The 25111-nt window shown below is 38.5% G+C and overlaps 2 protein-coding genes across 5 annotated transcripts in view; one reads left to right on the forward strand and one right to left on the reverse strand.

The window, feature by feature from the left end:
• LOC124872519 (coxsackievirus and adenovirus receptor homolog) overlaps window positions 1-9060 on the reverse strand; it is a 38358-nt gene extending 29298 nt beyond the window's left edge. The window contains exons 1-3 of the mRNA XM_047372636.1: window positions 8923-9060; window positions 915-952; window positions 709-809 (exon numbers count right to left, since the gene is read on the reverse strand). Of these exons, the coding sequence (XP_047228592.1) occupies window positions 709-809; window positions 915-952; window positions 8923-8949 (166 nt within the window). The 5' untranslated portion in view covers window positions 8950-9060. The remainder of the gene's footprint in view (window positions 1-708; window positions 810-914; window positions 953-8922) is intronic.
• The window catches only part of si:ch211-127i16.2 (probable flavin-containing monoamine oxidase A), a 105296-nt gene that overhangs the window by 5934 nt on the left and 74251 nt on the right, over window positions 1-25111 (forward strand). The window contains exons 1-7 of one of the 4 annotated variants that reach the window (XM_047372626.1): window positions 8863-9053; window positions 9132-9219; window positions 11205-11385; window positions 11585-11699; window positions 12618-12775; window positions 15145-15234; window positions 19449-19533. In XM_047372626.1, the coding sequence (XP_047228582.1) occupies window positions 8936-9053; window positions 9132-9219; window positions 11205-11385; window positions 11585-11699; window positions 12618-12775; window positions 15145-15234; window positions 19449-19533 (835 nt within the window). In that variant the 5' untranslated portion in view covers window positions 8863-8935. Of the gene's footprint in view, window positions 1-8862; window positions 9054-9131; window positions 9220-11204; window positions 11386-11584; window positions 11700-12617; window positions 12776-15144; window positions 15235-19448; window positions 19534-25111 lie in introns of those variants that run through there. The other 3 variants (XM_047372625.1, XM_047372623.1, XM_047372624.1) reach the window with 3 other exon arrangements.

The following is a 25111-nucleotide window of genomic DNA, read 5'->3' on the forward strand; positions in this document are numbered from 1 at the left end:
GGAAACTCAGAACTCCTGAGGCCCGACTTTCAGCAGAGAACATATACAAAGGTCATTGTGTTTGCTTGTGTTTGCTCTGCACATAAGACGAATGCAGCAGGTTCATTTCCTCTGTTTGATTGGCTGGATAACCCGCTACCATTGTCACTGTAAACAAACTGAGACCCATGTTTTCAGGTGGAACAATAACTCAAGCTGTGAATCTTGCAGAGCACTGTTTAATCCATAGAACAACTGCAAACCTACAAAGGCTAGCCATCTACCTAAATTGACAGTCTGGGCAAGGAGAGCTTTAATCAGAGATGCAGCTAAAAGCTCCATAGTAGCTCTGGAAGAGCTACAGAAATCCACATTTCCTGCTCTTAAAACAACTATTAGTCATGCACTCAGTAAATCTGACCTTTTTGAAGAAAGACATAAGAAGACCTGTTTAAAGCCAGGATCAAATCAGATTCATGCTAGAGTTGTCCAGTCAAACTGCAGACCAAATCCAATAAAATAAGGTTTAAAAAACAGTGGTCACTGGCCATGATAGTGAAGAAGACATGTACAGTCTCTATACTGTGGTCTTTAGTCTCTAACACCGAATTTAATAGTCAGATCATGTAAAATGTGAAAAGGTTCAAGATATGTGAATGCTGCTGCAAGACACTGTTAGTTTGTGTACAAATACATGAATTCATATTCTTGTTTAGCCTGTAGCCATACCTGTGCTCATGAGCGCTGCAGAGCATAACAATAACCACGATGGACAGCAAAGGTTGAAAGGTGTCCTCAGATGAGAGCAGCTTTGTCTGAACATAATCATCCTGTTTGAAACAAAGCAGTAAGTGCTTCTCCAATTATAAATCACAAATAATATCTCATAATCTACACAATGTGAAGAAAAACAAAGGATGTCATACTTGCCTTACCTGAAACAAGCTACTGAATCCAAATAGCTGTCCATGGACTGCAGAGGAACAAAAAGAAGTGTAGTGTTTACTTCTGCGTTATGACAAACGCCTCCTTTCCTACTGCTTCATTGACAAAAAGCCTTCTGATTGGTCCACTAATTTTACCTCTGTACCTAAACCTTTAAAGGATATGACCAATCTTTTGCTAACCGTCATATAAAACCTTTAAATACAGTAAAACCAATGAAGTGTATCTTTAGGAAACGGAAACCTAAATGCCAATCTTACATAGATGTGAAACAGAAAGAGCAAAGAGATGGAATATTTCCGCTATACTGAAAAAATATTACCACACTCTGCATAAATCTGCTAATTACATACCTTTGTTTATGTGGGTGTTTGTCTATATAAGCTCTCTTCGGCATTAATTCGGCTTTTATTGTCACCTAATTTTATTAACATAACTGAAATATTGGTAAAAGAAACTTCCTTTGGAAACTTTGGAGCGATTTCTTCTTATTTTGCTGGAAACACAATACACCACATTCCTGTTACTGACCTGTTATTTACCAAATGCTTTTAAATAGTAAGAAGGAAAATAAAGACAAGGTCTCAGATGGCAAACAAGAAAAACAACTGGTTTTTCAGGCAAAAATACAAAGCAGCACAGTTCATGCACAACACAAGGGTTTCTGAAAGAGGAGTAACAATAATAATAGACTGCTGGGCTTGTCTCTGTGCAAAAAAAATCGCCTTTATAAATCGGATATGGTGGGGGGATCTTTCAGAAGATACACACAGAAAATGGATTAAAAGTACAGGATAAGGAGCTTTATCTGAACTCCGAGCTGCATATAAAATATTAGACACTTTCTCCAGTTGTCAGCTTGTGTTTTTCTTAAGCTTCTGGCGAATTTTGGAAACCACTTATGTTCATTGCCACCAGCTGATAAAGTAGGAATGTAAGAGACATCTAAAAATGTGTTAAATTCCGTGCAAACCTCATACTCCCACTCATTTTAAACTTTTAGCAATCCAGTTTTTGTTTTTTTTATCTTTGTCACTGGACTTATAAAAATGTATTTCTGAAAGACTAAGATGGATTTGGCTAAAACAAAAATATTTAAGGACACACTCTTCTCTTTAAAATGAAACATTTTACAGATTCTTTGCTTAAGACTATCTCATGCTATGGTAGTCTTATACAGTGGTTAGATCAAGTATTTGATACAGTGCTGATTTTGAAGGTTTTCCCACGCAAAGCATGTAGAGAGGGACAGAATCTAAAACAAAAATCAAGAAAATCACATTTTGTGACTTTTGTTTTTGTTTGTTTGTTTGTAATTAACTTGTATTTTATTGCATGACATAAGTATTTGACACATCCAAAAAACAAAACTTAATATTTGCTATCAGACCTTTCCTGTATTTCTTGACAGGGTTTGCACACACTGCAACAGGAATTTTGGACCAGCGGGCAATACAGACTTTCAGCTCCTCCCAAAGATGTTCGATTGGGTTCTGGTCTGGAGACTGGCTAGGCCACTCCAGGACCTTGAGATGCTTCTTAGAGAGCCAATCCTTAGTTGCCCTTGCCGTGTGCTTCAAGTCGTTGTCTTGCTGGAAGACCCAGCCACGACCCATCTTCAATGCCTTTACTGAGGGAAGGAGGTTGTTGAATAAGATGTCCTAATACATGGCCCCATCCATCCTCCCCTCAATACGGTCCAGTTGTCCTGTCCTCTTTGCAGATAAGCATCCCCCAAAGAATTATGTTTCCACCTCCATGCTTCACGGTAGGGATGGTGTTCTTGGGCTTGTACTCATCCTTCTTCTTCCTCCAAACACGGCGAGTGGAGTTTAGACCAAAATCTCTATTTTTCTCTCATCAGACCACATGACCTTCTCCCATTCCTCCTCTGGATCATCCAGATGGTCATTGGCAAACTTCAGATGGGCCTGGACATGCTCTGGTTTGAGCAGGGGGACCTTGTGTGTGCTGCAGGATTTTAATCCATGGCAGCGTAGTGTGTTACTAATGGTCTTCTTTGAGACTGTGGTCCCAGCTCTCTTCAGGTCATTGACTAGGTCCTTCCGTGTACATCTGAGCTGATCCCTCACCTTCATTATCATTGATGCCCCATGAGGTGAGATCTTGCATGGAGCCCCAGACTGAGGGAGATTGACCGTCATCTTGAACTTCTTCCATTTTCTTATAATTGCACCAACAGTTGTTGCCTACTCACCAAGCTGCTTGGCTATTTTCATGTAGCCCTTGTGCAGGTCTACAATTTTATCCCTGATGTCCTTACACAGCTCTCGGGTCTTGCCCATTGTGGAGAGGTTGGAGTTTATTTGAGTGTGTGGACAGGTGTCTTTAATACAGACAAGTACAAACAGGTGCAGTTAATACAGGTAATACGTGGAGAACAAGAGCGCCTCTTAAAGAAGAATTAACAGGCCTGTGAGGGACGGGTTTCTTACTGGTTGGTAGGTGATCAAATTTTAAATTTTTTATTTGTTTATTTAAATAAATAAATAAATACAAAAAAAGGCTACTGGAAAAATTTTGAAAATATTTATTAGATTTTGTTAGAGGCTGGAAGTTAGATTTCTGGAATAATAATCAGTCTCTGCTGCAAATATCATTAAAACACTCCACAGACACAGCTCCCTACACATTGTTTGTTCAAAGGCCCAGAAAAGCAGCTTAGCAAAATCACTCCAAACCTTCCGGTCATATTTTCATCCACCATGAATATTCAGAGACAAGCAGGGCTACATTATAATTATACCTTCAGTCTTCTGTTGATTCTATTTAGTTTTTTGGGATCCTATAAAACATAATATTACACTTTAAACCTTCAGACTTGAACAAATTTACATTTTCATATTCGCAATAATAACGTTGAGTTTCCATTTTGTAAACATTTTTACTGAGTTCAATCAAAAACAAGGGAATGCATAAAACAGAAACGATGTCTGTATTCGGATTGGCTCTGAAAAAGAAATAAATCGCACGAAGAAAAAAATGTCTGAATATTCTGGTTGGAACCTCCGGTATAGACTGGATATATGACGCAGCTGTAGTCCCTGCAAATGGGTCCCTCTCCAACCTGGGGACCACAGCTCCAAAGGATTTATCTCCTCTGGTCTGAAAATGTGTTTGTGGAATCATTAACAGCCTTTGATCAGATGATCTCAGACTGCGTGAAGAGATGTAGGGCAGAGATATAGGCAGATTTTTATTTGTCAAAAAAAAAAAACATGTCATTTTCTTTCAACTTCACAATTATGCATCACTCTGTATTGGTCTGTCTCATATAATCCTAATAAAATACATTGATAATGAAGTTTGTAACATGACAAAACCAAGTTATGTCTTTTGTAAGATGGTGTGCAATGGATACTTTCTCAACCTGAGTAAAATCTCTTAAATGAGAAGCATGGTGTAGTGATGCAGAAATATTGGTCCTTGCTTTTGTCACATATAGGTGTGAATAGTTGATGGATCAGATTTCTTTTCTTTAGACCACTCTACATTGTCTCTCAATATGTTATACAATACATTTCAAGTTAGACGTTGTACATGAAAAGCCCTTAGTATAATAACCTAGTCCTACCCATTTTTAAACATGTTATTTCCATTAATCCCTCCAGGAACATGTTTCTGCATACTGGATATGGGAGATGTGGGTAAACCAAGTTTGATATTGGAATTGAAACCTTTCTTCTTTCTCATGTTGCAAACTACAAACACACCAGTGGTTTATTTATTAATGAAAAACCCTAAACATGGTTCTGAAGTGCACTGTTATGAAGGTCACTCAGGCTTAGCTTGATAACCTCTCTGACACTGAGAAGATATGGGAATAAAAATTGGATTAGTCAGGCTGCCTTCCCAGTTTTTACAGTATGGTTCAGGTAAGCCTTGCACACCATTTAAAAACCATTGAAGCAAACACCACACTAAGTAGGAAGAGTTTGCGCTCCGTTTTTACCGACATATTAACTACTGCATGTCTAGATCAAGGTTTACTCATGTATAGTTAGTGGTGCCATCGTTAATCGTTTGTTGCTTACGCCTGTTAAAATGTCACTTTTTTGTGATATACAAAACTTTGAAAAAACATTTCAAAACTTTGTCCATACATAATCAGAATGAGCTTTATTGGCTGAGATAGTGTGCACAAACAAGGAATTTGACTTCGGTTTCATTAAGTACATCAACTTTAGAGGGAATAAAATAAAGATAAAGGAACAGTAAGTGCATGTAGGTGTATTGAAGTAGTTTTTATATTTTTCAGAATAATGTGACAAACATATTGTTCAAATCAAGTAAAACATGTTTTTTTTAAATATGTAAAAAATATCAAAAACTGCAATATCCTTATTGCAAAAAAATAAAACAGTAGTTTTTCAGTTGAATTTTGCAGAATAAATGCAATATATGTGGAAAATGCTAGCAAATTATTTGTCATGGTCTCAAAATCCTGGAATTTTAACAGGGATATATAGACTTTTGACAGCCACTGCATGCCTATTATCAAATTAGTTTTTTTGCCAGTCTATGTGGGTTAGAATTTGACATTAGTTATGATGCAAAGAAGAGAAATGCTCTCATTAAAGCAAGTAGAAATGTTTGTAAACTTCTTTCCTGACTTCCCCCTATCTGGTATCATTCTTTACCTGTTCACTTGTGAGTTTAAAACCTCAAGTGTTTAATGACCAGACTGATGATATGGTAAGCAACAAACAATATTAATATACTGATACTTCAGTTGAGTGTGTGCTCTGTATCAGTAAAGATTGCACTTTTTAAAGCATATTATACTCCTGTTTTTACACTGGCCATTTATGAAGGTGGTACAGAACAAGCAGTATATGGAAGCTCAATGTAGCATATAATGATGGAATGAGGCTGCTGCTTAAGATGCCAAGATGGAGCTGTGCAGGCTGTTAATGTTGCATAGCCATGTGTTTGGTGGTTTTGCACAGTCTCATGTACAGATGTACAGGTCCTTCTCAAAAAATTAGCATATTGTGATAAAGTTCATTATTTTCCATAATGTAATGATGAAAATGTAACATTCATATATTTTAGATTCATTGCACACTAACTGAAATATTTCAGGTCTTTTATTGTCTTAATACGGATGATTTTGGCATACAGCTCATGAAAACCCAAAATTCCTATCTCACACAATTAGCATATTTCATCCGACCAATAAAAGAAAAGTGTTTTTAATACAAAAAACGTCAACCTTCGAATAATCATGTACAGTTATGCACTCAATACTTGGTCGGGAATCCTTTTGCAGAAATGACTGCTTCAATGCGGCGTGGCATGGAGGCAATCAACCTGTGGCACTGCTGAGGTCTTATGGAGGCCCAGGATGCTTCGATAGCGGCCTTTAGTTCATCCAGAGTGTTGGGTCTTGAGTCTCTCAACGTTCTCTTCACAATATCCCACAGATTCTCTATGGGGTTCAGGTCAGGAGAGTTGGCAGGCCAATTGAGCACAGTGATACCATGGTCAGTAAACCATTTACCAGTGGTTTTGGCACTGTGAGCAGGTGCCAGGTCGTGCTGAAAAATGAAATTTTCATCTCCATAAAGCTTTTCAGCAGATGGAAGCATGAAGTGCTCCAAAATCTCCTGATAGCTAGCTGCATTTACCCTGCCCTTGATAAAACACAGTGGACCAACACCAGCAGCTGACACGGCACCCCAGACCATCACTGACTGTGGGTACTTGACACTGGACTTCTGGCATTTTGGCATTTCCTTCTCCCCAGTCTTTCTCCAGACTCTGGCACCTTGATTTCCGAATGACATGCAGAATTTGCTTTCATCCGAAAAAAGTACTTTGGACCACTGAGCAACAGTCCAGTGCTGCTTCTCTGTAGCCCAGGTCTGGGGAATGCGGCACCTGTAGCCCATTTCCTGCACATGCCTGTGCACGGTGGCTCTGGATGTTTCTACTCCAGACTCAGTCCACTGCTTCCGCAGGTCCCCCAAGGTCTGGAATCGGCCCTTCTCCACAATCTTCCTCAGGGTCCGGTCACCTCTTCTCGTTGTGCAGCGTTTTCTGCCACACTTTTTCCTTCCCACAGACTTCCCACTGAGGTGCCTTGATACAGCACTCTGGGAACAGCCTATTTGTTCAGAAATTTCTTTCTGTGTCTTACCCTCTTGCTTGAGTGTGTCAATAGTGGCCTTCTGGACAGCAGTCAGGTCGGCAGTTTTACCCATGATTGGGGTTTTGAGTGATGAACCAGGCTGGGAGTTTTAAAGGCCTCAGGAATCTTTTGCAGGTGTTTAGAATTAACTAGTTGATTCAGATGATTAGGTTCATAGCTCGTTTAGAGACCCTTTTAATGATATGCTAATTTTGTGAGATAGGGATTTTGGGTTTTCATGAGCTGTATGCCAAAATCATCTGTATTAAGATAATAAAAGACCTGAAATATTTCAGTTAGTGTGCAATGAATCTAAAATATATGAATGTTAAATTTTCATCATGACATTATGGAAAATAATGAACTTTATCACAATATGCTAATATTTTGAGAAGGACCTGTATGTGCAGGAGACACAACCTCACACACAACTTCATTTTATCACTGACTTTGCATCAACCTCAGTTAGGTTTCATTTTATGTAAAACTTTTTCTAACTTAGCCTTCATGTAAATTTGTGACATTTCAGATTTTTTTCTCCAATTTTTTCTTTTATATAGACCTACAATATGACAGAATAATTAAATTAATCTGTTATATTTCAATATGAGAGAATTACACTGATCAAGTACAACAAAATGACCCACTTGGTAAAATTGTATGGGTCTCCTTTTTGCTACCAAAACAGCATCAACCCATTGGGGAATGGACTCGACTAGATCCCTGAAGGTGTGCTGCGGTATCTGGCACCAGGGTGTTCGCATCAGATCCCTTAAATCCTGTAAAATGTCAGTGGGGACTCCATGGATTGTGCTTGTTTTTCGACCAAGTCCTACAGATGTTCAATTGGATTGAGGTCTGAGGACTTTGGATTATAACTTAACATCTCAAAGTTGTTTTTGATTCATCTCAAATCATTCCTGAACCATTAATTCTTTGTGTCAAGGCACACTTTCTTGCTAAAAACGGTCACTTTAATTGCTACCTGCTAATTTAATGGGCAACTCTACCAAATCTCAAGACCATGTATGAACTGTAAACATCTGAATTATGATAAAGACTTAAAAAAAATCATTCTACAAACCTTGTTGTTATTCTAACACTTGGCAAATATGAATAATGTTGGTAATCCCACCTGACCTAAAACAGTGAAATGTTTAGTCTTATTTATTACCAGACATTAAGACTAGAGACTACTTACTTTTTATACAGTGTAGTTAAATATCTGATCTCAAATGTTGAGATCAGAATAAATTGAAGTTAATTCAATCTGACTAAAAATGAATAAATAAAGCATTTCAATCAAAAGCCTGTTGACTGAAAGTGTTATCAATATAGATAAATAAAGGAGGCTATTTGCACGATCCTAGAGACTAAAACTGGTTTTGATAAGTTGATAGTTTGAATAAGCTTCTTAGGATCAATCACCAAATCTTAGTTGTTCTCCACCGACATAATGCAATTCAAAAATATTTTTTTGAGTGCAAGAGGTGCCACTGAAGAGACTATCTGGATCAATCACTTCACTTGCATAATGTTTTCCCTAATAGATGTGTAATGTCAACAGTCAATAGCATTATAAACTTAACAGATCGCTCTAGTAAGTCATCCTTGGTGTCAGGCCACATCTCCTTAAGCCAGAAAACGTTTCGTTGTCTTTTTTTTAGATGAAAACTCCTCCCTCGATCCGGGTTAGAAAGCGGCTTACTGCTAAGGAGTAGACCCAGTACTCTGTCGCCTTCCGGGTTCGGAAAACTTTCAACCAATCAGCATTTCGGCTGCGTATAACGTCAGCCCTTAGCGCTGACAGCTGTTCTTAACTTTTGGACCTAAAAAGAACTTACCTGAACTTCCAACATGACGGCCGACATCTGGGACGTTGTTATAGTCGGAGCCGGACTATCTGGGCTGAGTGCGGCTCATCTGCTCAGAAAACGGCACGCCAAGCTGAAAATCCTGATCCTGGAGGGAAAAGGTTAGGAACAGTGCATCCTGGAGGAAAGTGAAGCCTTATAGTGACTTGTGCAGTTCATGTCTGCTGTGTTTCTGTCAGATCGAGTGGGAGGTCGCACCGTGTCCTCTGAAATCCCAGCAGCCGGCGGTGCTGATCGCTGGGACTTTGGAGGACAGTGGGTCGGAAGGTAATTAAAGTCACACATGGGACTTTTTTTCTCGATCCATAATTAAGTCAGATCAGACAGAATAAAGATGAGAGGATTTAACACCTGCGAGCTAAAAGGGAGCTGGTTGTCTCCAGTTTCCTGGGACCATTAGAAATAGATAAGAGGTGAGCAGCTAATAATAAAGCCCTTGAAGACTCAAAGTGGGGATTAAGGAGCATCAATATCCATCACACAAACAGATTAGGCAACTAATTGCACAATTATATAAGAACTCTTGACTAAGAATGCTGTAGATGATTCCACATTCAACCATTACAGATGTATCCCCATAAATTTAAACATAATCTAAAAAAATACATTTATTTCAGGAGCAAAACAAACAAAACAAAAAAAACTTTGAGAACTCTGAAAATGTGAATATCACATAAGAATTATATACTAATGTTATGGCTGAAACAATCATGGGGAAGACTGCAGATTTTCTTCTGACAGTTGTTTAGGTGACAGTCACTGACACCCTCCACAATGAGGGTAGGCTACAAAAGACTACTCCTAAACAAGCTGCCTGGAGGCTACACTGTTTCTCTATTCAAGTATATTAATTAAAAGTTGAGTGGAAGGAAAAAGAAGTGTGAAAAAAACCTGCAGAAGCTTCAGCTTTGATTGACTTATAAAGCAAAGCCAATTCAAGAGATTACGAGTAATTCACAGTATAGACTGTGGCTGGAGTCATTATTTTAAGAGTCGCCACATGCAGACATAACAAGGGCTGTAAGTGTCCTTGTGTTAAACCACTCCTGAACTAAGGAGTGGGCTAAGGAGAACAAGGACTGGACTGTTGCTCATTGGTCCAACGTCCTCTTTTCAGATTGAAATAAATGTTGCATTTCATTTGAAAATGAAGGTTCCAGAGTCTGGAGCAAGAGCGGAGTGAAATATAATCCAACTTGCTTGTGGCTGAGTGTGACTCCAGCCACAGTCTGCAATAACGCATTTCTTCCCAAACTCTTGAATGGGTTTTGGGTCGGTGACTGTATGTTGCAAAACTGTCCAATCGTTTGGGACTTAAATAACCTTTTTTTTTTGTATTAAAAAGTCAATTTTAATTACTCTTATGTAATAATTTGCTAAGAACCAGAGTTCTAAGTTTCAGTTGGCTGTAATCCAAAATAATCAAAATCAACAAAACTAAATGTGTGAATTTCTCTTTGTTTTCACTGACTTTTATAAACAGTATACATAACCTTTTTTTTTTTTTATTGAATTACTGAAATAAATTAAGTTGTTCATATTAAATGAATCTTATGTGTTCTGTACTTTGTATATCCATCCCCAGAGTAAAGCATGATGGTGGCTGTATGATGGTATGGGGATGCTTTTCTTCAGCAGGGATAGGGAAGCTAAACATATAGCCAACACCGCAGTGGAATATTTTATCTCAATGCATACTCATGTGTTAGAATGGGCTATTCAAAGTGTTGGGGGTGCTACAAAATGATCATTTGTATTCAGGGCGGCTGAATACAAATGCTCATCACACATTTCATGCCTTAATTGGTCAAACGTATTAAAAGCCATGTATCATTTGCCTTCCACTTCACAAATATGCCCTACCTTGTGTTGGTCCATCGCATAAAATATCAGTAAACCACATAGAAATCTGTGGATTTGATGTTACAAATGGTAAGTGGATGTCAGAAAAGTTCGTCTTCATGGAAGCAGCCACATAAAGGGACTGAAGGATGTTATTTGTTGAGATTCACCTCACATTCCACTGTATTTAAAGCAAAACAGTTCTATTTTCTGCTGGTATTGAGAGTCATGACTTTTATTTTAAAAAGTTGTGGAGAATTTGAGAAGTTCTTTTATGGCAATTTCTTTTTTTTTTTTACCAACTTTATTATATTTGTTCAAGGATTTGCCCCAGTGTTATCTGAGGTAGTTTTTTATATAGATTCATAAAGTTCATAAAGTTTTTAAAACTCACTTTTTTTCCTACACAGCACCCAAACACACATTATGGAGCTCATAAAAGATTTGGGCTTAGAGGTGTATCCACAGTTCAATGTCGGGAAAAAGGTGCTTCATGTGGGTGGGCCCACCTGCAAAGTGCGGATGTACCGGACGAGCATCCCCGCTCTGTCTCCTCTGTTGCTCCTGGACTTCTCCCAGCTACTGTGGAAGGTGAGACACCAGAATCATGTGGGTGGTATTTTCCACTGAATAAATCCTAACTCTCGGAGGGAAAATTCAGTCCTTACTAACATAAGGATATCGTGGAAATTTCAGTGACACTTTTACAGTCACAATTCTTTGGAGCATCCTGGTGTAAACTCTGATGGCACCACAGTATCTCCATGTGCTGATTACACCCTCTGTTCAGATTAACAGGCTGTGCAGAACGGTGTGTGTTCAGGATCTGCTTAGAACTCCCAACGCGGCAGAGCTGGACAGCATGACTCTGCATTCCTACATTGAGAAAAATGCTTGGACCCAAGGTCAGTTTCAGTTTAACCATCTTTAACCTTCTCCCTATAAGTTTCCTTTGATTAGTGGTGGTGAAGATGGCCTCGAGAAATTCGACACACCTGACCAAGATAGATATGAACTGACATCCTGTGGTAGATGGCTGCTTTTTGAGCTGAAAGTCGAAATTGCTGAATTATCACCATCATCTACCGCATACTTGCTCCATCCGTAGTATCAGGAAAAAGAACAGCAGACATGGCTCCATCACTGAATAGTTCACCATTTAAATAGCATCTCTGGGCGTTGTCTGATTTCATTTGTAAACACCTCACTGATACTGAAAATAGCTAATTTTGAGTATTCCTCACTCAGTAACAATTTCTACACTGAAGAGTGTTGTCACGACAACCAGGTAGCACTTAGCTACAGTGCTTTCACTGATTGTGAAAAAGTCTCTGGTTGGGTGGGTAAAACATCTCTACTACGTTGGCTTCATAGTTTTTAAAATAATAATAATAGTTTCTGAGTTGACCGACAGGAAACGGGGTGGAGAGAGGGAGAGGAAGACATGCAGCAAAGAACAACGGGCTGGGACTTGAACCTGTAACCTCTGCTTCGACTGTAGCCTCCTTTTGTGGGGCCCATTGTTTTACTGCTTGCTGCTTTCATTGTTGCCTGTACCTTCTCCTGAGGTATCCATCTGTTAATGTGAAGCGAAACCTGGCCTCAGAAGTCTTGATTAGATGTTTTTGTTAAAAGAAATGAGTCTGCGGTGTTGAATTTATTAACTTAACAATGAAGAGAGAGTTCGAATGTGACAAGATGATCACAGGTAATGGTTGCCTTCTCACATGGAACAGTGGCTTATTTTGTGCTGTTTTTGCAACTTGTAGCACAGAAATGGCTCTGATACTGAATGTCTGTGTTCATCCATTCTTCTGTGGCAGAAATGAAGGAACAAATAGGAGTGTGTAGCAGGTCCGTCTTTGGTGTGGAACCTTGCCAGATGTCCTTTCTGTTCTTCCTCATGTATGCTGCTGCAGCTGGAGGGCTCCTGGCTCTTCTGGAGAGCACTCCTGGTTGTGCTCAGGAGTTCAAGATAAAGGTAGATCCCTCACATCTCCCCATGATACTCTGTTGCAATTTTCTCTCGTTACTTCAGTTAAACTAAGCCCCTTCATCACAGTCTGCTCAGCTCGTGCCATGTCTCAGGGAACATGCAACTTTTCTTTGGCCCTTAAACATTAATTTAGAACATCTCAACACTTCTGGCTCTGGACTTGTTGTGGTTTTTGCTACTTTTCTGTGTCTTCCCTCTGTAATTTGAGTTTTTGCTCTCACACGTGAGCCTTCTCTCCACTCACTGTGTTATAGAATTGTATAGAAATGGGCAGAAACCAGTGAGAACGAATGGATTAACAAGGTCATTCAGAAAATGGCAGCACGGCTTTTGGTTCAAACCACTCTAAAAGGCTTTTTTTTTTCGATTCCACTTTTTTTTACTCACAGCAGCTTTCTTATGATTCAATTCCAGATATGCCCTGAAGAAACATGGAAACAGCCCGATAGGTAGTGAGAGTGATACTGTAAATGGCATCAGGAGCAGATGTAGTACTGTTGGTCCCACAATAGAAAAGCCAGCTTAAACCTGTAGTATTTTATCTATTTTCTTATTCCTTTTTCCTGATTTGGATATGTCTAAATCTAAACTATATCTTCAATACAATTCAGATATCACCATATTTTACACCAAGAAAATCTAAAAGGTGTGAAAGTATCAAACATAAAGTAAACATAGCCTTTCCAGATTTTTAAAAAGATTTTTTTGATCGTAAAACACACTTTTTTAATGTAAATAAGTGTTTAGAGTAACACCACCCACCATATATATGCATAATGCATCTTAAATAGTGGAAAAAATATACTTTACTATTACTTACTTCATTAATTCAGTATTTACTTCAAAAATTAAAGCTCATATGTGATTACTTGACACAGAATGATATGTTTCAAGTCTATATTTGTGTTCATTTTGATTATTATTTCTCTCCAGGTGCTCCAGCATCCTCCCAAAGTCCAAAAAACGTGACTTTTAGATTAATTGCTTACTCTAATTTGCCTTCAGATGTCTCTGCGTTGCTCTGTGAAAGACTGTAAACTTGTCCGGGGTGTGCCTGTAAACTATTAGCGAATATAGACACTGGATAGATTTAGTTGATTATGGTTAATAAAACCCAAAAATCAGTTTCTTAGAAACTTGAATCTGGGTTCTAAAATAGTTGGATTTGTGAGTAGGGATGGGTCATATGGCTCTTGTGGAGTCAGCAGCCAGATTACGTGGGGGTTGTTTGTTAGTGAAATGTTTCTAAAGTGAGAAGAGTGTCTTTTTGCAGTGATTTTAACTTTTTCTGTACAACTGATCTGTGTATTGTGCAAATAAGTATTTGCTCTCTGTTTTATTTAAACACAATAATTATCCAAGTCATTGTTTTTTTCTTTGTGTCTGAGCCAAATGAGTGAGAGTGTGTATGATTGCTACAGTAAATCGGTACTTTGAATTCACTTCCTTCCATCATCATTAGTAGGATTAGCTTGATGTGAATCTTTATTTGTGTTTTGAGAAAGCCATCTGCAAATGAACTAATATGGTGTGACAGGTTAAATAATGTCCAAGTTAACCCACAGTAAAACACAGACTGATGGGTGTAGTAAAGTGAAATTTTCAGCTGATTCCATTCACTACTGCCATGTTTTACACAGTATAAAGCATACCTTTTAGACGGTTGTTTGGAGGAATGTCAAGGCTGACCCCTGCAAACATCAGTATAACAGTGTGGGACAGAACAGGCACAAAAATTATATCTTGAGACTGACTTGAGACTGAACTTTCACATCTACCTGAATTCTTCCACCACAGTGGCAGCTATTTGCCACTGTGGTGACGGGGCTTGTCATATAGCACATTTAAATCTCAAGATAATGTGCCAGTTTTATAGATCATAGTTAAGCCACAGTTTTCATGACTTCCTCCAACTCATTAGGTGAATAGCCATATACATTTTCACTTAAGTTGGGGTTTTTGGAATCACTAGTTTTGTCATTTGTCACTACTCGGCCATTGTATTATATGTTGAAGCCTGAATTCAGTGTTTCAAACGTAACATCTTTACTCTTCAGCATCTTTGGGCTGCATTTTTTGCTGTCTGTGCTTGCCCTTTTTTCTTTCATACTTTTAACGTAGGCTAGCTTGATTTCTAACATGGAAATACATACAACTGCAATACTACAACAACCCCAAACACAACTAAAATAGCAAAGTTTTAAAAACTGTGATTTATGCCTTTTAAATACTGAAATCTCTATGTCCATCCATAATGTGTAAAGCATTTCACAATCCCTTCTTAGGTCCAGGAATGGGCATTAATGTACACCATGTCAAGCCTGACTCATGGCGTCATATCTGTTTCTCCACAGGGAGGCACCCAACAACTTTCTGAATGTCTGGCACAGCGGGTTGGCTGGAAGAATGTTCGGCTGGGCTCTGCTGTGATGGCCATATGGCAGGTAGAGTACAGTAACATCTCACTTGGGGGACTGATGAGGAGTGACACTGAGATAACGGCTCCCTCACTGGGGAAACGGCCTGTCTCATCTGAAGCCTCTCTCAGTTCCGCCTGAATTTCTCCTTCGTCCACAGCTGAGAGACCAAAGGGATAAGTGCAGTGGACCCCATCAATATTAGATTATTATCTGCACGTCATGTTGGCTATTAATGCATTTATTTGTTCACCTAATTTAAAACATGAAACATTTTACATGTTATGTTGTACAGAACTCAGAATTAAATACTGTACTTCATGAGTAAATGGTGCCTGTCACTCTAAAGGCACCAATGCACAGAATGACTTGCATGGAACTTTTGCAACATTCTTCTAACGTGTAAGTGAAATATTCAGCCATAGAAAAAAAAAAAACAACTAAGTACACCCTTTCCCTTTCCATCAGGTTTCAGTGAAAAAAAAGCTGATAGCTGCACTGACAGTTTTTGTCAGTTTGCTGGTCTGAAGCATTACGGTGTGTGTTAACACAATGCCAAGATGGTAAGACATTAGCAATGACCTTAAAGAATAAACGGCCTTTTGCTCTGGTGAGGGTTTTAAGGGCATTCCAGGCTATTTGCTACATGTCCAATTAAGGTCACTAGTTCCTAAGAAAATCTTAAATAAAAAAAGAAAGAGAGAGCAGTGCAGAAACAATACCTGCAAACTTGAACCTTGTGTTCTTAAGTTTGGTCAGAAAGAACAAACTTGTTTTAATTTGAGTAGGTAATACAGCTTGATGGGCTACCTAAAAAAATCCCTAGAGGTTACATAGAGATTAGGAAAATGCAAATAAAAAATTTATTTAGCTTTCTTTCAAAATCCAGATTAGTAAAAATTGTTGTTTAAAGTAGAAAATGTATCCTGTTTAAAGACAACTCTCAAGTCACTGACAATTTGCTGCAGTTTTATTGCTTTTTGAACTATGCAAGAAAAAGAGTGAAGCCTGAAAAACCATGTATTATGTGTTTTCCATATCCTTCTATGTCCAAGGTCACTTGAAGCCTTTTAGTGTGCCGTCCAGCATGAACTGGTTGAGTGGCGGGGCAGAACCTTGACATTTTGCCCGTCTATCAAAAGTGCTAACACTTATTGATGGAGAAACACATTCACACTGACACTCACAGCCACAGGCGTTTTAGAGTTTCCACTTTAGATCAGCTAAAGTGGAACACGGACAAGAGCCCTCCCAGTTGGGGAGGTCGTGTTTACACCCTGGATGGTGTTGTTGAAAGACCATGCAGAACAATGACATGATGCATTTAAAACTGAAACAACATACCATTGTCATAATAATAGTGACTCTAAATCCATGTGGTGGAAGCTAATGAGGCACACGTTGTCTTAACAGGGTTTGACCCCTTGTGCCTTCAGAACTGCCTTACCTCCTTGTGGCATGGTTTCAAAAAGGTGTTGTTAATATTCCTCTGTGATTTTGGTCCATATTGACATTATAGCATCAGACATCTGTCGACTGAACACCCATGTTTCAGCACATTCAAGCCCAAAGGTCTCTACCGGATTTAGATATGCTGTGTGTGGAGCCCGTTGGAGTACAACTCATTGTGATGTTCAAACAACCAGTTTGAGATGATTTGAAGTTAGTGACATGGTGCATTATCCTGCTATACATTAGAATGTTTTTTTACTCATTGCAGCCATGTGATTGGCTTGTGTTAACAAGCTGTTGTACAGCCTGAAAGTAGCTGATAAGTGTACAGTCCAACCCGCTTTTATAACAGATAAGATATGGATCATGACTGAAAAGATGATATCCTGGGTCAGTGGAAAGAGCTTCCTTAGTTGGGTGACTAGACCCAGTCTTGTTGATGAGGTTAGAAGATTGGAGTGGTCATTACTAATGCCAATGAGGTAGTTCAGGCATCTGCTTAGGATGCTTTGCTTTGGAGGTTTTTCAGGCAAATTGCACCCTGAGGCAGGCCCGGAACATACTGGAGTGTATATATCCTTTCTGACCTCAAAACACCATGGAATTCTCCATGAAGATGAGGAAAGTTTCACTTGGCAGAGAAATGTCTGTTCATTTTCCTCATCAAAACTATTTTTCAGTCCCTGGAGTTATTAGATGTCTGCCTCAGAACTTAACTTTGCATTCAAATAGATTATTACACAGAACCATCCATGAAGCCTTGGTTGATTTGCAGGGGAAAACCTGAAACTTTGTGTACCATAGACTAACTTGGACCACGCAGAACAACTAAATTAATTCAGCTGCTCTGGGGTTTGGTTCCTGACTTTGGGACCTTTGCTGCATGCCTTCCTCTCTTCTCTCCCCTCATTTCTTGTCTGTTTAGCTGAACCAAGATGTTCTCCGACCAAGGCAACCACACACGGAACTAATAAATATTTTTGTTGTCAACAAAAATTGAAAAGAGTGGCTGTAACTGTGATTCACAGCATGTGATTCATTCAGAAAGTACTGCAAGCTCCGTTCAGTCATTTATTTTTCATCCTGTGTGGGGAATCAACAAGAAGTCAACCAGCAGGAGTCTTGCAATACATGCTGTCTACCAGCCTGACTGAGGAGGATGATGCTAATTGGGATAATTTGCATAGCATAATAACATGAATAGCATTCAGTTAGAGAAATATGGTTTATCATAAATAGTTAATTAATCAGCTACCCAAGTATCTAAGGTGATGATGATATAATTTTCAATGAAGGCACGTCACCAATTTATTTAATCTATCGATTAATTTTATCGCTTGGAGGAAGGGGGTAAAAATGGAGGACGTATAAAGTTAATCCTATCTGGATCGTCTTTACCTGAAAATGTGAAAGTTCTATAGTTGAAAAGGGGTGGGATGAAAGTCCCCAACACAATAACTGAAATGTTTGGGGCATTTGGACTAAATATGACCACATAGCATGACAGTTTGGTCCAAATCAAGTCCACGGCAGTTGATATCAACTGATGCTGTTTGCTGAACACAAAGGCAGGCTTGTGGCAGTCTTTTTTTTCCTCCTGGTCAGCTGACAGTTTCAACTGACACAATGAAGGGAAACACAGACAACTCCTGCTGTCCACTTTGTGCAACTTAGGGCCTACATCCATATGGAGTTTCATCTAAACACAGGATGAGCCAGAATCAAGCATAGAGTTTTAGAAGCAGTTTATTTACACTCTGATAAATTACATTTTCTCTTTGAATGATTCTGGTTTTAAAAGCAGTATCCATGCTCATTGGCAGCTCTGATGAAGCTAATCTTTTATTGCAGTACCAAATTTTCGAAAATCAAGAACATGGCATTGAAATAAGACAGATGTTGATCTTCATATGTCAAGACAAGTTCCCCAGTTAGAGAAAAACATAAACATCTCAAAACAACTGAAACTGCTGGTTGAGGACACAATCACATATTTTTTCAAAAGTCCGTTTCTTTTAACTTCTATTTTGTAATTCATATCTTACTGTTTCCTTCATATAGTTGAAGGAAGGATGAATGGAGACATGCACCAGGACATTCTTGATAAAAATCTGATTGTGAAACAAGTGTGGATTTTTAAAGAAGACAATAGTTCCAAACACACAGTTTTATAATTGGATTTACAGAAAGAAAGTCAAACTAGTACAATGGCCGAGTCAATCACCTGACTTATATTCAGTGAAAAATCTATGGAAAGAACTAAAGATCATATTGCTTTGAAAAGATCCCCAGAACCTTTATGATTTAAAGTTTTTATGGAAAAATGGGTCAAAATCACACATAAGCAATGAATGTGACTAGGTTCTCCATACAGGGGTAACAAAAGCTTTTCCACAAAGTATTTAATACATTTCTGTATTTATGTCCAATATGTATTCCCTTTGTCTTTCCAAACTTTTATCAAATATTTATCCAACAATCAGCTTTAAACTAATTAGCTTTTCTTCTTCTTCTGCGTGGATTTACTTGGGTCGCTGGCAACATCCATTTTGAATTTCAAGTGAATAAAAGTATTAGAAATATATGTACTGAGAAAACATTGACATGTTGAATAGTTTTTACCTTTAAGTGTATATATAACCCCAGCTCTGCACATATGTCGTATGATTGATTATTTATTCTATCTCATAGCAAATTACTCTTGTAAGCTTCTCCGCCACATCAAACGAGATTGCTTTTACTGGTAAATCTTTCATAAAATGAAAATGTATTTCTTTCTGTTTCCACAGGATGCAGAGTGGGCCAGGGTCATGACCACCAACGACACCTTCTTGTGCAGGGCTGTGATCGTCACTTGCCCCCCTCATTTGGCAGGTCAGTGTGTGTCTCCCATGTTTCTCTCTACTCGCTAACTAAACTTCTCACTGTTGCAGAAGGCAAATATCCCACTCTCTCGTGTCTGTTAAATGTGGCTGGCCGTGCATCCATGCATTTATATCAACACATTTTCTCAATTTTTTAGTAGCTCCGGGGTGTGAGAGTCACTTTGGCTTAAGTACATTCAGACCGAGGTCAGATTCCGGGCTCAGGATTTGCTTTGATTTCATTTTTTAAATCAGTGCAAAAGTTGAGGTCTAAAGTTTTAACTGGAGGGGCAAAGTGACATTTGCTATGGTTGGATGTGGGAAGCTGAAAGTGGTAAACACGTCACTACCAGCTTCCCTGCAATCAAGTTACCAAGTGGAGAAACATTTGGACACCTGCAGGGGTGTCGCATTTGGCATGAACCATGAAGCTTGGGCTCATCCAGTTAAAATAACATTTAAAAACATTCCAAGTTGAAATTTAAATTCCAACATATTTAACCTGATGCATTTACCCATAGAGGTACTTTCTAATACATTATCAAAAATATAATTGATATCAGAAATTTGTTGGAGTGAAACTTATTTTATTAAGGAATTTTACACAGATTGAATTTTCAAGCAATTATTTCTGTGAAATTTGAAGATTAAATCTATGAAAAGCCAAAATACAGTTTCCATTTAATTAAAATATTACATAACACCTGGAAAATAGATTTTAGTCCAGCAAACAGTCATTGATGGCCTTCATAAAAAGGGTAAACCATAAAAAGGCTTTCCTAAAGATGTCCCACCTGGCAGTTCAGAGTAATGTATCAAAGCTTATTAATGGAAAGTTGAGTGGAAGGAAAAAGGTTGGTAAAAGGTACACTTATCAAGTCTAAAGTGGAAGCAGCTGTCTAGCAGAAAATAGACCACTATCACTTTATGAATAGATATACAGTGCCTTGCGAAAGTACTCGGCCCCCTTGAACTTTTCAACCTCTTGCCACATTTCAGGCTTCAAACATAAAGATATAAAATTCAAATTTTTTGTGAAGAATCGACAAGTGGGTCACAATCGTGAAGTGGAGTGAAATTTATTGGATGTGTCAAACTTTTCTAACAAATAAAAAACTGAAAATGGGGCGTTCAATATTATTCGGCCCCCTTGCGTTAATACTTTGTAGCGCTACCCTTTGCTTCAATTACAGCTGCAAGTCGCTTGGGGTATGTCTCTATCAGTTTTGCACATCGAGAGACTGAAATTCTTGCCCATTCTTCCTTGCAAAACAGCTGGAGTTCAGTGAGGTTGGATGGAGAACATTCGTGAACAGCAGTCTTCAGCTCTTTCCACAGATTCTCTATTGGATTCAGGTCTGGACTTTGACTTGGCCATTCCAACACCTGGATACGTTTATTTGTGAACCATTCCATTGTAGATTTGGCTTTATGTTTTGGATCATTGTCTTGTTGGAAGATAAATCTCCGTCCCAGTCTCAGGTCTCTTGCAGACTCCAACAGGTTTTCTTCCAGAATGGTCCTGTATTTGGCCCCATCCATCTTCCCATCAATTTTGACCATCTTCCCTGTCCCTGCTGATGAAAAGAAGGCCCAAACCATGATGCTGCCACCACCATGTTTGACAGTGGGGATGGTGTGTTCAGGATGATGAGCTGTGTTGCTTTTACACCAAACATATCGTTTTGCATTGTGGCCAAACAGTTAGATTTGGTTTCATCTGACCAGAGCACCTTCTTCCACATGTTTGATGTGTCTACCAGGCGGCTTGTGGCAAACTTTAAACGAGACTTTTTATGGAAATCTTTGAGAAATGGCTTTCTTCTTGCCACTCTTCCATAAAGGCCAGATTTGTGCAATGTACGACTGATTGTTGTCCTATGGACAGACTCTCCCACCTCAGCTGTAGATCTCTGCAGTTCATCCAGAGTGATCATGGGCCTCTTGGCTGCATCTCTGATCAGTCTTCTCCTTGTTCGAGATGAATGTTTAGAGGGACGGCCGGGTCTTGGTAGATTTGCAGTGGTCTGATACTCCTTCCATTTCAATATGATTGCTTGCACAGTGCTCCTTGGGATGTTTAAAGCTTGGGAAATCTTTTTGTATCCAAATCTAGCTTTAAACTTCTCCACAACAGTATCTCGGACCTGCCTGGTGTGTTCCTTGGTCTTCATGATGCTCTATGTGCTTTGAACAGAACCCTGAGACTATCACAGAGCAGGTGCATTTATACGGACACTTGTTTACACACAGGTGGATTCTATTTATCATCATCAGTCATTTAGGACAACATTGGATCATTCAGAGATCCTCACTGAACTTCTGGAGTGAGTTTGCTGCACTGAAAGTAAAGGGGCCAAATAATATTGCATGCCCCACTTTTAAATTTTTTATTTGTTAAAAAAGTTTGACGCATCCAATAAATTTCATTCCACTCCACTTGTTTCCCACTTGTTGTTGATTCTTCACAAAAAATTAGAATTTTACATCTTCATGTTTGAAGCCTGAAATGTGGCAAGAGGTTGACCAGTTCAAGGGGGCCGAGTACTTTCGCAAGGCACTGTATGAAGATGCTGGTTTTATTTTTCATATTCAGAAGAGAAGCTATAGGATATGGTAGATAGGAAGATGAGAGACACCAGATCCAAATAAGTAGATGAAATGAATGCTGATATTAATGCAAACTGGGCTTTCTTTAAATCACAGCAGAGCCACAGACTGCACCACCATGCCAGGTTGCATTGGCGCAGTAATTCATGCTATAGGAGCCCTGACCAAGTATTGAGTGCAACTGCTGTACAGTATAGCCATAGTCTGTGACCGACTGGGGGTTTGGGAAGAAGGAGCATACACACACAAATAAGAAACACAGACACACCTATCCAGGAGTACTTTCTATGTGAAAGAAAAATAAAACATTAAAGGCAGTATGAGCTTCTTTGGTGGCTTCATCTTGGAGAAAAAAAGGAAAACTGTGCCAGTTTTCAAGTTTAGAGTGTTAAAGAGCGTATATGGTTAGTTGCAGTAAAAGCCAATAGCTTAGTCTTGTAGAGAGACAGGGTTAAACACCGAAAGGCAGGACCAAGTGTATCATCTATAGAAGGAGAACATTATGTTGTTGGCAGCAGTAGCTCAGCCAGTGCCCCCTCCAGGAAGGTGTCACGGCTAAACACAGTGCCAAGCCAGGAGTAGCTTCTAGAAGGAGAGGAAACAAAGAGAACATAAAGTTAAAAGCTATAATAACAACAAAGAATGCAAAATTGGAGAGTAGTAAGAGAATGTAGCAGAGTGATAACATAAGCCACTCTAAGTATAAGCTTTATCAAAAAACAAACACTGATATTTAAATCGCTCCCTAAGAAGAATCCCTGTGTTTTGTTAGGGATAAACTTAAATCTTGCGTTTTAACTTCTAATCAGCCTCGTACCAAAATGATATTGACATTATCAAAGAAAAGGTGCTTTATATTTCACTTTAAACCTGTTCTATATGATTTGTCTAAATTGTGCCTGCTCATCTCTTGCTTCCTCCTACCTGTGACACTGAAGTTGATCTGGGAAAACATTAAGAATAATGACTATTCAAAAATGCACCTCGAGGAGCAAGGATGTTTGTATTCCAGATGTATTCCTAGCTATGTTATTGTTGTCACGTCCGTCATTGTTTATATGTTAAACCTAAGCAAAATGGCAGACTGGTAAGCTTTAATATAACAATGTAGAAATAGTCAGCTGGCACCCACTAGGGGTACAATTACTGGCAACAACAGAAAGCAGAAGATTACAAAATTCAGGTGGATCACGGCAATGATACCATTTGAATTGTAAGCACATTTGCTATACAAATGGAGGCAGTTATACAGACAAAAACATTCTCACAGCAAGTCCGAATTATGTAAACATTTTCTGTCTGCTTACGGCTCATGAATGTTTTGTACTTCTTAGCTCATCTGGTCTTGGATATTTAAATTTTCTGTTAGCTTCTGTTATGCTTTTGCTTTTTGAAATACATTAGTGTGACTATAGGCTAATTATTTATTACTGGCTATTTCTAGTATTAGTTTTCAATTATTGCTTGAAGCATCAATATTGTTGTTCTGAAAATAAAGAGATGTTTAATGTACAAAATATAAAATAATAATAACTGGTGAACATTTTTGGAAAAACCTGGTCTGATCCGGAGAGACAGCATCCATCCCACTATGGATGGAGCAGCTCTTCTTTCTAGGAATCTGGACGAATTTATTAGTTCTCCAAAACTTTGACAACCCAGGGTTCAGACCAGGAAGCAGGGTCGTAGTTTAACACTCCTCTGTGCAGCTTCTGTACTGCTACCCACCCGTTACCCTATTAAGACAGTGTCTCGCACACTGCCAAAATTTAATAGATTAAAAAATAATCTAAAAGGAGGAAATCATGAAAATCACATAAAAATAAAAACAACTGAGACTAAAAAGAAAAATAAAACAATTCAGTGTGGCTTACTGAACATAAGATCTCTCTCTTCAAAGACTTTGCTAGTTTATGACCCGATTTGTGACAATCAGATTGATTTATTTTTCCTGGTTTAAGAGGATTATGTTACTATAAACGAGTCAACTCCTACTAATTATTTAAATTTTCACATTCCTCAAAATACTGGGCGAGGAGGAGGAGTAGCAACCATCTTTCAGTCCGATTTATTGATTAGTCCTAGACCAATCAATAGCTACAACTCTTTTGAATATTTAATCCTTAGTTTTCCTCATCCAAATTGCAAAGCACTAAAACCACTTCTGTTTGTTTTCTTGTGCCGTTCACCAGGTCCTTACTCTCAATTATTAGATCAGTTTTCAGACCTTTTATCTGATTTAGTGTTAAATACAGATAAAGTTATTATAGTGGGGGATTTTAACATTCACGTTGACACTAAAAGTGATAGCCTAAATATAGCTTTTAATGCTATCTTAGACTCAATTGGCTTTGCTCAAAACATTAACAAGCCTACCCACCTTTGTCTTCATTCCCTGGACCTTGTGCTGACATATGAGCATAAAGACATAATATTTTCTCATAACCCTGTCCTGTCTGACCATTTTTTTTTTATAACTTTTGAGTTTAATTTAACCGAGTACTCCACACCTGAAAGAAAATTTCATTATAGTAGATCATTATCAGACAATGCTGTAACAACCTTTAAAGATTCTGTTCCACTTTTAATTTCCTCATTATCACAGAAAAACACAGTGGAGGGCAATAATTTTGTTTCTTCCCCTTCACAAATTGATTCTCTTGTTCATAGTGTTACTTCATCATTGCGTGGTGCATTAGACAAGGCAGCCCCCTTGAAAAGAAGGTAATCATTCATAGGAGGCTGGCTCTCTGGTTTAATTCAGAGCTGCATACTTTGAAGCACAATGTTAGAAAATTGGAGAGAAAATGGCGCTCTACACACCTTGAGGATTCCTACTTAATCTGGAAAAATGGCTTACTGTTATAGAGGTCCTTCTCAAAAAATTAGCATATTGTGATAAAGTTCATTATTTTCCATAATGTCATGATGAAAATTTAACATTCATATATTTTAGATTCATTGCACACTAACTGAAA

The sequence above is a fragment of the Girardinichthys multiradiatus genome, chromosome 8 (assembly GCF_021462225.1).
Source record: "Girardinichthys multiradiatus isolate DD_20200921_A chromosome 8, DD_fGirMul_XY1, whole genome shotgun sequence".
NCBI classification, from domain to species: domain Eukaryota; kingdom Metazoa; phylum Chordata; class Actinopteri; order Cyprinodontiformes; family Goodeidae; genus Girardinichthys; species Girardinichthys multiradiatus.